The sequence below is a fragment of the Melozone crissalis genome, unplaced genomic scaffold (genome assembly GCF_028551555.1).
Source record: "Melozone crissalis strain CALT ecotype California unplaced genomic scaffold, PUWL_Pcris_2 ptg000063l_1, whole genome shotgun sequence".
Lineage (NCBI taxonomy): Eukaryota > Metazoa > Chordata > Aves > Passeriformes > Passerellidae > Melozone > Melozone crissalis.
The window spans coordinates 12,230,031-12,248,156 of NW_026535841.1; the positions used below are offsets into that span (position 1 = coordinate 12,230,031).

General features: G+C 39.6%; 1 protein-coding gene across 1 annotated transcript in view; it reads right to left on the reverse strand.

Moving 5' to 3' along the window:
• Nucleotides 1–653: 653 nt before the first annotated feature.
• Nucleotides 654–18,126, reverse strand: part of KNTC1 (kinetochore associated 1) — a 31,486-nt gene continuing 14,013 nt past the window's right edge. The window contains exons 31-63 of the mRNA XM_054288542.1: nt 17,941–18,010; nt 17,769–17,836; nt 17,107–17,399; nt 16,753–16,925; nt 16,472–16,569; nt 15,525–15,666; nt 15,022–15,078; nt 14,321–14,484; nt 13,742–13,849; nt 12,937–13,065; nt 12,245–12,361; nt 11,748–11,857; nt 11,329–11,539; nt 10,587–10,676; nt 10,234–10,405; nt 9,817–9,875; nt 9,461–9,677; nt 8,813–8,886; nt 7,709–7,919; nt 7,520–7,629; nt 7,111–7,160; nt 6,687–6,765; nt 6,024–6,142; nt 5,777–5,912; nt 5,421–5,516; nt 4,690–4,746; nt 4,252–4,306; nt 4,104–4,167; nt 3,470–3,599; nt 2,491–2,580; nt 1,817–1,962; nt 935–1,025; nt 654–701 (exon numbers count right to left, since the gene is read on the reverse strand). Coding sequence (XP_054144517.1) covers nt 654–701; nt 935–1,025; nt 1,817–1,962; nt 2,491–2,580; nt 3,470–3,599; nt 4,104–4,167; nt 4,252–4,306; nt 4,690–4,746; nt 5,421–5,516; nt 5,777–5,912; nt 6,024–6,142; nt 6,687–6,765; nt 7,111–7,160; nt 7,520–7,629; nt 7,709–7,919; nt 8,813–8,886; nt 9,461–9,677; nt 9,817–9,875; nt 10,234–10,405; nt 10,587–10,676; nt 11,329–11,539; nt 11,748–11,857; nt 12,245–12,361; nt 12,937–13,065; nt 13,742–13,849; nt 14,321–14,484; nt 15,022–15,078; nt 15,525–15,666; nt 16,472–16,569; nt 16,753–16,925; nt 17,107–17,399; nt 17,769–17,836; nt 17,941–18,010 — 3,834 coding nt within the window. The remainder of the gene's footprint in view (nt 702–934; nt 1,026–1,816; nt 1,963–2,490; nt 2,581–3,469; nt 3,600–4,103; nt 4,168–4,251; nt 4,307–4,689; nt 4,747–5,420; nt 5,517–5,776; nt 5,913–6,023; nt 6,143–6,686; nt 6,766–7,110; nt 7,161–7,519; nt 7,630–7,708; nt 7,920–8,812; nt 8,887–9,460; nt 9,678–9,816; nt 9,876–10,233; nt 10,406–10,586; nt 10,677–11,328; nt 11,540–11,747; nt 11,858–12,244; nt 12,362–12,936; nt 13,066–13,741; nt 13,850–14,320; nt 14,485–15,021; nt 15,079–15,524; nt 15,667–16,471; nt 16,570–16,752; nt 16,926–17,106; nt 17,400–17,768; nt 17,837–17,940; nt 18,011–18,126) is intronic.

The window sequence follows — 18,126 nt, forward strand, 5'->3', positions numbered from 1 at the left end:
TGCACTTCATGCAGTCAGAGCAATGTTGAAAAGGAAACCTTGGCATGTGAAATTCAGGGAATTCCACTGACTGGAACATCAGTTTATTGACAAACTCATAATTAAGAGCTTTATAGAATATTGTAAGGGGCTAAAATAGATGCATAAGTTTATTTCTTTTTAATTTACACTGTAAGGCTAAAATTGACACACAAGTTTATTTGTTTTGACTATAAGGCCAAAATGGATACCTAAGTTTGTAAAGTTACACTTAAAATTTGTCCACAAAGTATTTTACATGAACCACAGCCCCTGCAGTTTTAGAAAAGTTCATCACAGTGATGACAAAGTTCTGTTGCTGTGGGTGACATCTCAGAGAGGTCCTGACAGCAGGACTGAACATGGGGAAGTGCAGAAAGGAAATAAACTTCACTCCTTCCCAAAGTTAAAGTGCTGAGTATGAACTGATGACTCCAAACAGGAAATTCTGCTGAGTCTGAACTGTTTGTGTGGGGTGGAGAATGGAGGAGAAGCAGCCTAGAACAGCTGGTAAAGGTGGAGAGGTTGTGGATGCTCCTGGTTAAAGCTTTGGGGTTTTGGTCTGGTGTTGTGAATGCACAGCCCAACCTCCTGCCAGGACAGGCAGGAGGGAAAAGGGGAAATCTCAACCCAATTTATGGCACTTCCAGGACACAGGACCCCTCTGATTCATTCAGGTACATCTGGAAGGTCAAAGAACAACATTAACAGGGCTTGGGAGAATGGGATGTGATCCAGGACACAGATGTGGTTCAGGTAAAATAAATTATTTGAATTAATGAAGGGATATTTCATTATATACAGTATATGTTACTAAAGTAGATCAGCTAAAAAGTATTTTTGCAAGAAGTTGGGTGCAAATCTTTAGAGAAAAAGGAGAAAATACTGCCTGAGGAACAGAGATGGTTTGTTTTACCTGCAGAACGTGAGATGCTGGGACATCTGCCACAGCAGGGTTTCCACATTTCTTTTGATACTCTTGAATCAGGGCTGTTGCATCATCAAGGCTGTAAGAGGCAAAACTGGATCAACTTTGTCAAATTAAACTCTCTAAAAAGCCAAAAATTTTTACAACAGAAGCAAAAAACCAAAGTATGATTCCATAGCTTGAAGTCAGATGGGCCCTGTCATTTCCCAGCACAGAAAACAAGCCTGGCTTTTCCTTGGGGCTGTTAATAAAATCAGTAAATACAGAATTTCAATGTTTCTTGGTTCCTGTCCCAGTCTGAGTGTGGGATCAGTGCCCTGCAATGCCAGGGCTGGCTCTGAGTGTGCCCAGGTGTGAGAGGAGCCCCAGGTGCTCTGAGTCCCCAGGTGAGTGGGGCCCAGCCCACCCCCTCTGTGATTTGAGTGGAGCACAAAAAGGGTTTTTAGTTCCTGAAAGCTTCATGGCAAAACCACCAATTCTCAAGCCTTCAGTACAGGCAGCTCATTTATTTTTTCTGAGTGTTTTTATTGCTGGAGTTGTGACTCTGTGATGCCCTGAGCTGCATTCACCTAAAGGTAAGGTCAAGGTTTTGATTATTTCACTCTGGTTGTTTCTATTTTAACTGCATTTGATCTGCTGCTAGTCCAGGCTTAACAATCTGTTACTTGGTCTTGAATGGCTGTAAAACTCTGTCCTAGTGAGGTGAAATTTATTTCTTTATTAACTTAGCAATACTTAAAAATCCTTGGAGACTAAGTATTAGAAAACCTCCATGACTTCAAACAAAGGAAAATTAAATAAAGCTGAGATTTAATTCCTGCAATTGCTACCAGTTACAGCTTTTTTTTTTTTTATCATTTATTAACTTACCAGTTGTTTTTGGCAAAATAATCCACCAGCTCTTTTATTCTGTGGGTGTTTATCAGGTGTTGCTTTAGCAGTGGATAATATTTGGTTTTCCAGAACTGTTCATAGAGCTTCTCTTTGATGATACTGTCCAAAACCAAAGAGCTGATCTGTGGATTGAAGTGTTAGTAATGAGAAGTGTTAATATTTTAGACAAATGAGATTTTACTTTTGAATGGAAAGAGCTCATAGTTTTCATATTGGACTCTACAGAGAATAGGGGGGTTTTTACATTTTATTAAGTGCTGTGAAATGGCAGATTTTATGGAAACTGATCCCAGATTCAGAGAGGGAAGTGAGTTAAACTTGGCCATGGGGAGGCAGCTCAAGGCAAGGCAAAAGTGCAGTTTCCTAAACCCTTTGGCCTTTTAGCCTCAAATATTTATTCAGGAAAAACCAGGTGGTTCTGCTGCCCTTCCAAACAGGGACAGCCCAGAACGTGGCACTGGGTATGTACAAGAAGTTTCTCAGCTGAACAACATAAATAAAAATACATTTCACAAGTATTTTATATTTTTTGAGCCTTCAAAGTCAAGTAAGGCTGGGCAAGATCAGAGGAGAGAGAAGGTTCTGTGAACACTTTTCTATCAAAAAAGCCCCCAAGTCAAAGGAAAGTGAAGTAAATTTGGTTTATTCACCTGGGAAGCAAATGCTACCAGTTCTCCTGTGTCCATGTGTTCATCCAATTGCTGCAGCACAGTTTCTTTCTTACAGGTTGATAACAAACCCTTGTGAAAATAAGTTACAAAACATTATTATTCTGTGATTGATTAAAGCAAGAACACTCCCTTCAGAACAGGTATTTGATTTATTCAGAATTCTTTTGAAATTTTAGGTGCAAATACAGAATTACCAAACCAGGATCTGTGTGCTTGGACTGAAAGTGTTGCTTTGAACTCTCTCAAATGGTGTTTTGCTGTAGCTGTCAGAGGATTGCTTGACTCCTTGCCAGCAGGTTGTGTCTTACACTGCAGCTGTGATTTGGGGAAACCTTTCTGAGAGGAACTTTAATGACTGGAAGTGAAAGAATTTCAGGTGCCTTTACTGGTCCCAGTTTGCTGGTGGCAAATATGGGAACAGCCTCTAATGCTTCATCTGGGAGAACAATGCAGAGCAGAAATTAATGGAAACAAATGAGAAAAGCAGGGAAAATGTCAAGGTTCATGGATGGTGAGGACATGGCTGTAAGGCAGAAGGTTTCTATCAGAGCTGGTGCATATCAAACATCTTCCTTGGAAGTCAGGAGCTTTCAACTCAACACCCTTCCAAAGCAGGATTCAGTGCTTTGCTTACCATCTGCTCTGGCTTGGGTTTTACTGGTTTTTTTTTTTGGTTTTTTTTTCCCCATGTGCTTAATGGGTGGGATCTCATAATACATCCTCAAATTCTCTAAAGGCAAAGTCAGATGACAAAGCCACTGGGGATGACTGAAGTTTTTAAAGAAAAAGGAGGAAGTGTTCACATGATCCCTTGAGAAGCCTTTGAGGGTGGCAGATGTTGAGCATTTATCAGCAGGGATGTGAAGTTAACTGGAATTCCCCTCTGACTGCTCTGGTGAGCAGGACATGCTTGAGGACATTTCCCTTGTAGAGACAGGACACAAAACTTCTGATTTACCTGAATTTGCTGCTCTCTCTTCTCAGAGTGAGGAGTGACCAAGAGGCAGCCCAGGGCAAAAGCTGGCAGGTCCAGCTGGGTGTATTGTTTGGCAATTCCAACAATATCCAGGTCAGCCAGGACAGGACACCTGCAGGGGATCAGGAGGGAAGATCTCAGGGCAGTTTTGCTGAGTTGTCAGCAAACCTGCCCTGAGATTTGGGAGTCAGGTAAGACAACACATTTCTGCCTCACATTAATGCTAGAAGTGGCCAAGCAAATTGAAGTTTCACTGCATACAAACCCATGTGGAGTTTCTAAAAGCCCAAATCACACCTCCAGTTTCTCTTTCCAAACAGCCCATTTTGAGGGCTATTGTTGGTCACCTGCCCAGAGCAGAGCTTTGGCACAGATGTGTGTGCACAGCAGTGTAGGATCCCTCTCCAGATAACCTTCAGGGTCCTTCCCAAGCAAAACCTAATTTATTTGCCAGCTAACTTTGGTTCAAGTTGGGCTCTCTGAGCTCTGGTGGGTGTTTTGAGCAAGTCAGAGTATTGAGGTTCTGAAATAAGGAAAGAATGAGCTGTTCACACTGCAAAGGCAGTGCAGGCCTGGCTCATGCACAGAAAGTTCAGGGGCAGGGCTGGGAGCTCACCTGAGCAGGAGCACAAAGCCCTCCCTGCACTCCTGCAGCTGCCTGGGACTCGGTGGGCAGGAGGCTGAGAAAGAGAAAGAAACAGAACAAGGTGGAGTAAATCTACAAGCAGGTTACTCCAGGAGCAGGGCAGGGAGTGCAGCCCTACCTGTGAGGAAGGGGGACAGGACCACGCTGCGCCAGGCCCGGCTGAAGCTGGGAAGCTGAGGGCAACAAAGTTTATTTTTGAGTTACAGCCAAAACCAGGGGTAACCAAATGTGTAATAAACACAGACACCCTGACCTCCTGCACCTGGAGGAAACCTGTCAATATTCCTTTTTATTTATCCTGATTTAGTCCCTAACGTTGCTTTCCTTAGCTCAGAGTCCAAGATGTAGGAATATTCTGACTGATTCTGTCCAATGGTTACTGATATAGTAAACTTATATATAAATATATATATATATATATATATATATATATATATTCTATCCAATGTTTACTGATATACTGTCATAGGAATAATAGCAATTCAAAAAGAATCTTTTCATGTTGACACACAAACAGTCCAAATTCCTGTTGAGGAGCCAGATAATATTTGCTTACCTCCCATAATGAAGGAATCCCAGTAATTGCAACCAAAACTCTCCTTAGATACTGAATCTGGAAGAAAAAAATTCAAATTATATGGTGTTTCTGAAGATTTGGCAATAATCTACAGAAAATTGTACATTATTGCTAAATTTAGCTTGTTTTGTCTGCAGCATGCAAACTTAGAGTTTCTCAAGGTACCTGTGTTCCTTTGACACCTATGGAAATTTGTTTAGTAAATTAAATTATCAACCCCCCTGCCAGGTACATCTGTTACCTCCTCAGGCTGCAGCAACTTTACAGAATGTCTGACAATCACAGGCAATTAGGATTCTGAATGGCAACAGTCAGGATTTCCATCACCAGAAATACATTTTAGGGCTCATGTATGTATGTACACACATGGAAATACATGTGTGACACAGTTTGTATAAATGTGCACACAGGAATGTGCCCATTATGTTATAAATTGATAATAATATGAAAATTTTCTTCATATTATTACCATAGGGTTTATTCTGAAAGGCTTTTTAAAAAAATTCAAAGTTTAACAAGTAACAATTGTTAAAAATTAACAATTTAAATTAAAATTCAAATTCCTGAAGTCTTCACCAGTTCAGTATCTCAGAGCTCAGAGCAACCATGGTTTATAGTTTCTGTATCTATGCTGTTCTTCACAAATCACTGGATAAACCCAACCTTTTTCTCCCCTTGCTGCAGAGTTTTACCCTTAAAAAATTCCTTACCATGTTGAAGCCCAGGAGTTTCTGTAGGAGGCCATTCCAGAGCTGGGGATCATAGACTTGGTATTCCAAACTCAGCTCTGTCACCAGTCTCACAGCCTGAAGGGGAGCAAGGATTTGCTGCATTTTAACAGAAATTCATCATCCTCAAACCTTTCCAAGCCACTTCCAAAATTATTGCACACATGGGAGGAACAAAGCCTAAACCATCTAAATGTGGTTTTTATTTTCTAATTGTAGAAAGGGGAAAGCTTTTATCTGTCATTTCCAGAGTACATTGAAGAAAAATTTTTAGAAAAGGCTGAGAAGTGTAAATTCAGAGTGTGTAACAAAATTTAGAAAGGATTTAAAAATCCTACCCTGGGTTCATGACTGTGGTTTTTCCACAGCCCTTTAATCATCCCTTCCTTGGGGCTCTTGTGGAATGATTCATAAGTGTAGGGAATATTCAAGATCTCAAACTCTGCCAGATAAATGCAGCACTTCAGAAAATACCTGTGAAAATAAACAAAGCAGGAGTTAAGTGATGGTTATCATTTAATCCACGTATCCAAGCTCAGGATAACACTGAAAAATGTCCTTTAATATGTAAAAAATTCCTCTTACTTCACTTTCTCAATGGGTTTCTTGAAGAGTGACTCCACAGTGTTGGTGTCTGCCAGGTAGAGCAAACACCTGAAGGCTCTGGTCCTGTGAGCAAAGGTCAGCTGGGTATCACCAAAGGGCTGAGGGGGAAAACACAGTCCCAAAGTCACCACTACTGCCTGAACAGCTGGAAAAGATCATCCCAGGTGTATAAAACCCTCTGGTTTTCTAGATTTCAGATTATTAATACAGGCAAGAAAAATATTTGTGATTATTATATCCAAAATATTTGTGATTATTGTAGCACAAATGTCATTAGGTGTGGGAAAACTGGAGGTTAAGGTTCTGCTGAAAGAATTTTACCACTCTGCTTTCATTCCACCCAAAGTGAGCCAATGTCTTATAGCAGCTTAAGGACACTCTAGCAAATGTTTCATGGAGTTGTTTCAGATAATATCAGCAATAGGTTTAGAAAACCCAAAATTCAAGGGCTGCTCTTGAGTTAATAGCAAAATTCAGTGAAAATCAGTTTTAAGCAAAAGTTGGTGAAGGGAGGAAAACACAGCTCAAATAAATCACAAACCATCCAAAACACAGGCAAAGGCCAAAAGCTCTTTTAGAAAAGCAGACAGCTTTTGATTTTAATAAGAGATAAAAAGCTAAAACAAGAATTTAGCCACTCACAGATGTGTCAGATGTTGTAATTGCAAAAAGCATCCTTGAACTGTAATCCATAGGGCGAGACTGGAGCAGGTAAATCACCCTGAAAAATGGGTTTGGTTTTAATGCAGGAACAGCTACTGAAATACAGCACATCAAGTGTCATTTAAATGGGAATATTTCACTGTCAAAAAGAGAGCTAGGATATGAAAAAGGAGGGGAAAACCTCCAAAATGCTAGTCTTAAAAACTTACAGATGTCAGTTATTGTCAATGGGGTTTTGTGGTATAAATAAATATGGGATGATTCAAAAGTGATGTCAGCAGAAAGTAAAAATAAGAACAGGGAGCTCTGAATCACACATCACTGTTAGGTTTCTTGAAAAAGCCATTTTTAACTGGTTAGTTAAAAATAATTCACTATATTACAGGTGAGAGAACACACACACCTTCGGAGCTCTTCGTCCTCCTGCACATCTCCAAAGATTTCTTGGGTTTTCTTTAAAAAGAAATGAAAATTTGGATGAGTTTGGATAAATAGCTAGGTCATAGCCCTGCTTACAGCAGTGTTTGATGAGGCTGATGTATTTACAGCTGCTTTCCCCTTCAGGCTGGCTGCACTAAAGAGAAGGTTTGAATTTACACAGAGAGAAGGAAAAACATTTCAAATCCTTCTCACCCCAAACATTGCTGTGCTATTTTAGGGATTTACTGAAATCTGAAATATAATCATGAGTACTACAGGCACTTTGTACAGAATAACCTCAGGTTTTTTGAACAAATGGAGGGAAAAAAAGCTCATATATGATATAATAATATTTTATACATTTTATATAATCCAACCCCAAAGTTTCTTACCTCTGGGGGTGGTGTGCTTGGACACAGCCATTTGGCCAGCAGCTTGTCACAAATTTTGTTCATGTCCAAGTTGTTAATCTCAGCAATCTCCTTGGCTGCCATGTGGATATCTACAGGAAAAGGTGAAGAAAATGTTATTTCCATACCAGAATTTGGGTTTTTAAAGGGCTTCTCTTTGCTCAAACTCACCTGGGTAATCTCTGCCAGCTGGATTTTGGAACCTCTGGTCTATGCTGTGGTGTTCATACAGTAAAACAATCAGATTTGCTGGTTTCCCAATGGATTTTAGATGCTCCCCAGTGTTCAAGTTATTTGTTATCAGGACATTTTCTGTTGCTGCTCTCTTATACTGCGAGTATAAATTCCTCTGGAGGACTTCTGCTTTCCCATGTGGCTCATCCTTTAGCAAAACACCAGAGTTTTACATTAAAAAGCCTTTTTTACTCAAAAGCACAAGAAAAATCATCTTTTTACAGACTGGACAGCAGGATCTGCTCTTCAGAGGTGTCCCCACACCTGCACCCACAGGGTTTTTTCTGCAGACAGAGAGGATTAACCACATTGCTCTGGCTAGGAAAGATATTTTGAAAAATTGCAAAGCTATGTTGTGGAAGAGCCAAATAAAATATGTACAAGTAGGTAAAATAAAGAGATTTTGAGGTAAAATGTAGAAGAAAAAAAGATTGATATTAAAATTTTGGCTGCTCAAATTTCAGTTAAATTTTGGCATAACTCTCTCTGATCATGGGACTTAGTACAGAAAATTATTTAGGGTTCTTTGTGCCTCAACAGCTCCATAGGAAGTTTGAGATTTTTAATCAAAGCTGAGATTCTTATTCACTTTTCCCTGTGAAAGGAAACCATGTTAAAACAAGCCTGAGCATCAAGTGAAAGCAGTTTGTCTTTATATCTAACCCTGCAAAGAGCTGAAGAGTCTTGGAGCTGTGAGCAAAAATTAATAATGTTATTGATCAAAGCTGGATCAGATTCCACCTCGTTCTCCTGCAGCAAGAAAAATGCACACAACAGGAGAAGGAACAAATTATTCTCCCTAAAACTGCTCAATGTTTGTCCAAGCTCCAAGAACACTCAGCCTGATTTTTGCAGGAGAATGTTCCAGGACAGAGGGGATTCTTCTGGGGGTCACTTCCCCAAAAGTATTTCCCATATCAGGGTTGGTTGTGGTACAATTTACACATCACTGCCTAAAACACCAAAAATTTAAATACAAATATAAATATTTTGTGATTTTTGTAATGACTTCATAACAATGTGGCAAGCAGTTTCCCTTACCTTAGCTGTGGTGCTCTTCAGCCACTTCTCAGCCAGGTAGATACAGAATTTCAGTGCCTGGATATGGTCAGGACCTTTTTTAATGATTTTTAAAAAAAAGGGAAGGGAAAGAAGAAAATAAATTAAGTTTTCATTAATCCTTCTTACACTATATACTACATCCATTTTATTCTGTAGAATTAAAAAAAATTAGCAGCTATTTAAAATATTAGGAAAACTTTTATGTCTAAAGAGCAAAAAAATATTATTTATTTAGATTCAAATAGCAGAGAAAGGGATTAAATTGGGCTGAAATATTGACTCTTGGTAGAAAAACTTGTCTGAAGATGGTGTGGACATGGAGAAACCTCTGGCAGGAAACAGGGCCAGGGTGGATGGAGTAACCTGGTTTAATGGAAGGTGTCCAGGTTTGGGTTGGAAGGACCTTAAAGCCTTTCTATGATTCTACAAAAAGAGGGGGGAAAAGGATTTGATGGTGATGCTGTGATATCAATGGGTTTTTCCAACCTATTGCTCCAAACTGGATGCAGGAGATGAATTCATTTCCATCCTCCAGCTTTGCTGGGTGTTATTCAGGATCAGTGAACAAATGTTTGCTCCCACCTTGCTCTGCTTGTCCCAATCCTTCCCCACCCCTTTGCCCCTCACCTGTGGGGAATTCCTGGGCAATCTTGTGAGCCATGGCCACAGCCCACTCTGGATTGACAATGGCCAGCAGGTAGGACTGAAGGGCCTGCACAGTTTTCATGGTTTCCTTGTTAACAACGGAGGTGCAGCCAGTGCTTCGCATTTCGAATATTTTTGGTTTCAGTTTTTTTTCAAAGACATGTCGAACTGCAGACATGTGGAAAGTATCCAGGGAAACCTGGACAAGTGTAAAGTAGATGGGAATTGTCAGAGCTTCTCCAGTGAGGCCAACATCATGCACAAGAAAAATGGAAATTTCTTTTATTGGGGTGTGGGGGAATAATATTGAAATGCATTCCTTCAGGCTGTTACTGTACCTTCATTAGCTTGGAAATCAGCAGAAGGGTTGGGAAGGTTTCCTCACTGAGCTCTGCAGCTGAAAAGGAAAAGTTGCCTGTGAGAGTCTCACAAAGCACAGGCAGCCTCCTCTGTGAAATGAAGCATTCTGAGTTTATTGGTGGATGGGGACCTCCATTGGGAGAGAAAGGATCTGATCATCATTATCCCCTCTGGGCTGGAAGGGGGATATGGGGATAAATTTTAGAGGTCCTAGGAAAGAATTTGAGGACAAACCCTGCACATCTTAACCCCTTTGGGCAGCAATTTGGGAGCACAAGAAGTGCTTTAGGAGCAGTTGGGATGAAAACCTCATTCATGAACAATTAGAGTTCAAATACAACACAAACTGGGGCACAGAGAGAGCAGAGAAAGGGAATTTGAGATCCTGAACTTACAAATAATGTTCCAGAAACACTGGGAAGTCCTGAAGAACAGCAGGTGAAAGGGCAGCCTGGTGTGAGCAGCTGGAGACAAGGGAATCATCTGCTCCAGAACATATTGGTGTTCCAGGTCCACTGGAGGAGAAATCCTGGTGTAAGACTTCAGGTGTTTGAGGAGGCTCAAAGCCTAGGGGGAAAAAAATATAAATCAGAGAAATTACCAGAAATCATTTTTTAAGGCTGTTTTCTGAGGGAAAGGTGTGTACATGGAATAATTAATTAAATTTCAACAGTGCTGAATAGCTCCATTAATAAATAAACAAAGCAGGATTGAGGTGCCATTAGCAAGGTCACACATCTGGACACACCTGGCTCAGCTGGATGCTGGTGTTCTTCTCATCAGCACTTTGGATCACTCTCAGGACAATTTCCAGTGTTTCATAGTCATAAGGATCCAGCTGTTCAAAATAATAATGTTTTATAAGATCTTACATTATTTGTCTTGTAAAAACATACAAGTTTGTTGATTTCTTCCCAATTTTAATACCAATTACAGTTTCTTTAGTGTTATGTTGATATATAAGCATCATGACATAAATCTCTAAAACCCTTTCTTAAATCATAAAAAAAGACATCAGGATTTTGTAGAAAGACCAAACAATAAGTGCTGGAAACAAAATAAAACAAACCCCAAAAAAGTCATCCCACAAAAAAACCCCAGCTCTCCAAAATACTAAATCAAACCCCAACCAAACAGAAATACCCCCCATATATAATTTTTAACCCCCATCTATTTTTAATGTAGAACTCTTCCAGTGTACTTAGAAATTACTTTTTTGATTTTCTGGCTGGTCAGTTTTTAAGGGAAGTGGGGATAAAAGACTCCTGCCTCTCTTTTGAGAATTAGAAATGTGGCTGTCATTTCCTTTGTAGAGAAGCAAAAAACTCAATTTTAACATTTACAAGTTAAGAAAATGTGAAAAAAACACAACCTTTCCAGTTTCTGTGGAATTATTCCTCTGTCATTCAAGTGGCATGCAGCAATTATTGGATGTAGATTCCAGGAATGTGTCTGTGCTATTTTTTTGTTTTATTTTATATTTTTTTTACCTTGAACAATATTCCACTGAGGCTCATGACCAGGTGTTTGGTGCTGCTCAGCAGAGGGATTATTTTTAGTGCTCTAGCCAGTAATGTGGAATGAGGTTGCCTCTCACTGCTTTCTGCAGAGTCATCTTCAACATAATTTGTGTTTGAATTCTGGAGCAGGAGGGTTTCAATGCAGAGCTGCAGTGCAGCATCACTGTCCAGCATGAAAGTGCTAGGAAAGAACAGAATGGGATTTTCTCTGGGAGCTTCTTTCCTTAGAAATAAATTAATCCAGGGTAGGATGTATTCTGAATAGTATTTTTTTTTTTAAAGAAGAGTTTGCATTTTATATTAATTAGGATTTATTTAAAGCAAAAGAGATTTCAGTGGCCATAGCTATTTGGTTGTTTTTACAGTGATAGATTCCATGGAATCAGTACCTGCAGTAATTCAAGATGAGAGCTGTGTCCGCTTCTGGGTTCTGTACCAGCACTCTTATGAGCTCTTTCTTCCTCACTGGTGGCTGTCTAAACACAGTCTCAAAAGAGATCTGCAGATACAACCACATTCATCTGCTCTAGAGAGTCCTTCAGAGAACATCAAAACTAATTCCTTACACAGTGAAGCTTTGACTTCTTTTACTTTCAATCCAGACACTTTCAGAGCAGGAAAAGTAGTGGATTTGCTGATTACCCCTTGTGTCAAATAATACTCAAGAATTTAAATTTTCTTTTGCAGCCCCCTCAATTACTGCATTTCCATTTTTGATGTTTATTTATGCAGAAAAGCAGAATGAAAAATCAAAAACAAACCCCCAACTTTGCTTACATTTGAATGGGAAATCTGCCTAAAAACTCTCACACATCCCAGATTATATTAATATTATTAACTGATTAGTCAATAAAACCCTAAAATAAGTAAATAAATAAAAACTTACACCAAATTTACCAAGCTGGATGCCCCATTCTGCATCAATAACCAATTCCTGGAATTTTTTCTTTTCTTCGGCTTCACCATATTGGTCAGCAAGCTCTGCTCCCACCAGGGCTACTGCCTAGAAGGAAGGAGAAAGGAAATGAATAAAAGAAATAATTTGAAAATTGGGAATCCTGAGGTCTAAATCCTTAGAGGAACTTCAAACAATTCATAAATGATCACACAACTGTGTAAAATACAAACAAATATCAGAGAAGGTGTCAGGACTACCCCACCTCCTGAGCTGGCAGCTCAAAGCTGCTTTAAAATTTACTTTCTCTAAAATATTTTCCTAACATTGTAGAAAGTAATACAGAAGGTACTTTTAAGGAATTTTCTCAGAATTTGCATTACTCTCCCTCCCCATTTCTTTACTTCCCATCTTCCTTTATATTTTAATAATTTTAATTCCATTCTTGAGATCTGCTGCCACAGAACAACTTATCCAAAATATAACATAGATATCAATCATGATGGGAGTTGAAATAAATGATTTCAAGCTTTGGAATAAGTCATGTTGAGGTTGAAAATCACATTAATATTGACAGCAACTCCCCACTGTGGTACAGAGGCAGCTCCTCCCCCAAGGCCCTAAAGGAAGGATCTCTTTAACATTCTCTGTTTGCTGAAGAAACTCAAGCCTTGAGAATTTACCAAAACTTTTCTGTAATTCTGCCAGGAGCTGTTTATGACATCCCACAGCTTATGGAACATTTCTTCCTTGGGTAAAACAGTGCAATAGCCCAGGGCCAGGTTCTGATCGATGACACGGGAGTTGAACACCTGTGGTTTGGAAAAGAAAGATAAACTTTAGGAATTTATTTCATTTCTTCAATAGGTCTTTTTGTATCATGGGCAACACAAGAAAAATATTCCAGAATTTAGACAAGTATTGGGCCTTTAGGTTAGGGAAGAAAAAGAACGAAAATGCATTGCAGGATTTAAACTTCAACATCTGAATATCCTGAAGCCAGTCTGAAAGTGACTTCCCTTAGTCTGAGCTGCCTTAGAAGATGGTAAATGTCAGGTTTTGCACAGAACTTTTTAAAACCTCCCCCCACCTAGGAAAACTATCAATCTAAAACAAATCCAGGATTTCAAATGAGACAGAGAATACCTACAGATCCTAAAGGCCATCACAGTCATTTGGGACCCTAAAGGATCCCCAAAGGTGAGGCTCCCACTGTCCAGAACCTTCCAAGCAGAGCAAACTGAGTAGGAACAGCCCCAGAGGGGCTCAAAGACTCTCTGGAAAAGGCTGTTCAGGGAGGTGGCTGAGACACCCCTGCTGAAGGAGTTTGAAGATGAGGAGATGTGCTCAGGACAGCTTTGGGGTGGGCTTGGCTGCAGTTGAAGGGTTGTGCTCCATGACCTCGAGGGTCTTTTCCAACTGAAACAATTCCATGTGGCTGCCAGGCAGAGCAGAAGTGGCTCCCTCACATTTCCAGGGGATTCTTACCTTGTGCAGTAAGTTCAGGACAGAGGTTTTGATTACTGAGCTGCTCCTCTCCCTCATAGCTATGAGGAAGCTTCTGTTTTCAGTGAGTAGCAGGTCATTGTCATCTGGCTGTTATGAAGAAAACAGCATCTAATTAAAAATAAATTCTAAATCTTCAACTTTTTGTCATTTACAGCATAGTAATAGTAATATAGTAATTGCATTTTCAGATTTATTTAAGGCCTTAAAATAATTTCTTCTAGATAGAAAAGGATTTCTGTTTTCAAAGTGCTTTTGAATTGAGGAATGATTCTTGAATATTCTACTTTACTTTCCCCATATTAAAACAACATGAAGGAACAGAGTAAACCATTATTAACATTCATTCCAGTCTCTGCAGGAAGGTCAGGAATAAAAGCTCAGTTCTGAACACACTTTGCAAATGGAGAGAACCATGAAAACAGGGAAGGAACCACCAGCTCCTTTCACAAACTGACTCAACATCTGATAAAGTGGTGCTAATAGAAGGTCATGGTGAGAACCTTAAAGATTTAATTCTCTAAATCCTTAGAGAACTATTCCAAACTTGCCAAAAGTCACCTTTTGACTGGGGGACAGGTCCATGGTGCTGGAAATGCTGTGCTGGAGGCAGGAGCCAAAGGCACAGACTGTGAGCTGCAGGGCCAGCTGGAACTGGCTGCACTCCAGCAGGTTCTGCACTGCTGCAGAGAAGGGAGATCCAACAGGCAGCAGGAAGTTGTGTCCTGTAAAATATTTCAAAAACAACCCCAGAGAGTAATTATGAAGCATATTGTTCCAGGAGTTAATATCAGAGCAGTTTCTCTTTTTCTTCATTAGAGTTATGACTCAGGGTTTGCTTTAGTTCCCTTTAAAACCTAAAATTCTCAGGGCTTTTAATTTAATACAGATTCCCATTTTAGTTCAAAGTCCATGAGTTTTTGACCAGAAGTTGTCTTCTTGGACAGGCCTTGATGATCTTCCCTCAGAGTGGTAGAACTGTCCTGAAGTGCAGGTTTTGAAATGCTTAAAAATGGAATGGTGGGAATTAGCACCCAAACTGGTGATTTCTGTGCTGAACCAAACCACCCCCTAAAATATGGCTTTAGATGGAACATTTAGACACCTGTAGAACCCCCTGAGTCAGTCATGCTTGTGTAGGGTGAATTTAAACCTCATGTTTTCCAGTGGTCTCTTTAGACTTTCATTGTGGTGGCTCTGCCCTCATGCCCCTGAATTGGGTGGTTTTTGAGGTCCTTTCCCACCCAAGCAGGGTGTGGTACCTTCCACGAATGTTCTGTGTGCCAGGCTTTGGGACTCCAGGGGGTACAGCTTGTCCTCTGAAAGACAGAAAATGCTCATCAGCAGCATGCCAGGAACTCAGCACCACCAGCAAGGCTGGGAGAGCCCTAAAAATACCACAGGATAGGACATAAAATAGAGATCCATGAACCCCAAGAGCCATTGATGCTGTTTTTAACTGGGCCTGCTCAGAATTTATTTTTTAGGAGGAAATATCTTTCAGACTCACAAAGGAATCCAACAGTTTTCAGTAACTACTTTATGTGTGAATCCCTTGCATGAGACAGTCAACATTAAACTCTTCATCTGTGGAAATAGGAACCAAACCCAAAAATCATCTTTCCATTCTTTATCCCCTGATGGGTATTTCTACCATGAGTTTGTCTAACTGAGGTGATCATTTCCACACATGAAGTGAATTATTTCTATTTCTAGATAAAAATCAGATTTTCCATTTTGTCAATGTTGAGGAGAACAAGCTTACCACAGATAGGCAGAAGAGCAGAAATAAGTTCATATGCAACTGGGAGAGATGTCTGAGGATCCAGGACTATTCCATCCTCTTTAAAGAAATCATCATAAGTCCACTCTTTGTAAGGATCTTTATCTCCTCCAGAAGATGTTGTCTAAGTAAGAACATTATCAAAATACACACAATAAGAGGCAGAGTTAATGAGCCCACTAACAGGTTTCTGGTTTGGAATACAGGAATAGAACATGATGTTCTATTTGAAAATAGTAATTCTGTTCAATGGCCAGTGGCAAAAAATCCATTTCCTACCTAGAGTGGCCACATTTGTCCTTCATGTTGCAGCTGTTTAGTTGTAAAGCCAAAATGTACTCTTATTTAATTTAATGGAGGCTTTCATAACTATTCTTGGCCAAATATTATAAGCAAACATTCTGCAAATGGGTCATTTTCTAGAAAAATAATATTTTGTGGATAAACAAGCCCAGCCACTCTGCTCTACTCCACTGCAGCTGTAAGAGCCCATTCATTTCAAGTAGCCTAAAGCACTGCTTGACCTAAACAGAAAACAAAGCTGCAATTCAAGAACTTGATCATCTTAAAGTTTTACAGAACTCTTGGGAAAGCTTTCACACAGTGCATTCATTTAAAAACCAAACCCTCCCTGCCATACTTTCAAGCCAGCTCTCTGCCAGTCCTGCAGAAGCTGTTTGATAAAATCCCCATTTTCAGCAGGATTTATTGGACTGAAATGTAAGTGGAGAATGCTACTTGTGCTTGTCCCACAGCTGCGCTGCTTTTAGGACTCAAATCAGTTCATTCTTTAGGCTGAAGAACACACAAATTCTAGGAAATTCTAGTTAAGTTTTATTTGTGGATTTTTTGTTGTTGGCTTTTTGATTTAAGAGTGCTGGAGAAATGAGAGGGAAAAGAATAGATGCAGTGAACAGCACAGAAAATACCTCAGCTGTAAATTCATAGCTGTCCATTTGGCACTGTCCATGAATCTCCTTGGCAAGTGAAGTGTATTTACACAGTTCCAGACAATCCAACACTAAATCTGTGAAAATATTGAGCTCATTAGCAGGAATGCAAGGTTCCTCTGTCCAATTAAAAGCAAACAATATTGCAGCACCTATTTTCACAGCTGCAGGTCTAGAAATTCACTTGGTTTTCAGGTTTATTGAACTCTGGTTGGAAAGCTGGGCTCCCAACATGAACTGAAAATGGGAACAGGAATTACCTGGACTGCAGAGTGTGGCTGCTTGGGCAGCCAGCTCATGGATCAGTGCTGGGAGATCCATCCCAGCAGGAGTGATCATTGGAACATCAGCTCCCAGCATGTGGCAGAGCCTTTGGCACACTACAAACAGCAGCTGCCCTGTCTTTTCATTCCAGCTGTTTTCATAGAACTCCCTTTTAAGAAAGAAAAATATGTTAAAAAGAAAAAAACAGTAATTCTTCAGGTTTTTACTTAATTCTGTTCTAATTATTTAACTAAAACAGAAAACCCTTTCCTTTGCTCTTCAAAAAAGTGGCAGAAATAGCTCAGAGAAGCCCATTAAAAGTAATGATCTTGAGAAGCTCTGCAGTTTACCTGCATATATTGACAGCCACTTCCACTTTTCCATCATCCAGGGCTCTCAAGGCCAGTTTTTCCCCCAGTTCATGCTCTGGGACTTGCAGGAGCAAAGCCAGTCTGTACAGCCTGGATTCAGTGGGAGGGGTTTTGGGCTTGCCACCTTCTGGATCACAATTCACTGCTTGCACTTTTCTAGACTTGGATGCAGATCTGACACGTTCATAAGAGCTTATGTGGCCCTCAAGAAGTGCAGATACCAGTGAAGGGTTCCTGTATTCTTCATCTGAGAGAAAGATATCAAAATACTCCTGCAACAACAAAAAAATTATATATTTGTATCCATTTAACTTCCTTTAAATTGCTTTTTTTGCCTACTGTACTGAGATTTTCATAAATTCTTACAGCACTCTCTCATGAACTCTTTGAAGTGTTAGCAATTAAGGCTTTAGTGACAATATTAATTTTTGGTTTAAATAGACAACTGAGTTCTAATTGGGAAATTCCCCAGATTAGGTTAAATTGCTAATTAGCCTTAGAATCAATTTGAAGTCAATAATAAAAACAACCTTTGTGTGCACATTGTAAATATAATTAATTTTTAATATAATCCATTTGATAAAAACAATTGGAGTAACCACAGTAAATTAAAAGGGATTTAAAACAATAAAAATACCCACCTGCAGGGCAGCAAGTGTTTCAAACAACTTTAGGTTTACTTCACATTCATATTTCTTCACAGGATTCTCTGTTGGAGGATAAAAACAATTAGATTTTGATTCCATTTACACAAAGAAAGATATAAGATGTTAAAATTCTAAAAGATATAAGATGTTAAAATTCTACCTTTACCTTTTTGAATGCTGAACCAGAATTTGAGGACTTCCACCAGTGCTTTAGTCATAAGCATTTGTGGTTTTTGCTGCAGGAAAGGAAGAGGTTTTTATTTTTTTTGTTAAAATGCTGGGCTTCACCTCTTAAAGCACAATGCAAAGTTCCACAAACTTCTTAAGCAGCAATTACCAAGTCTAAGGCACA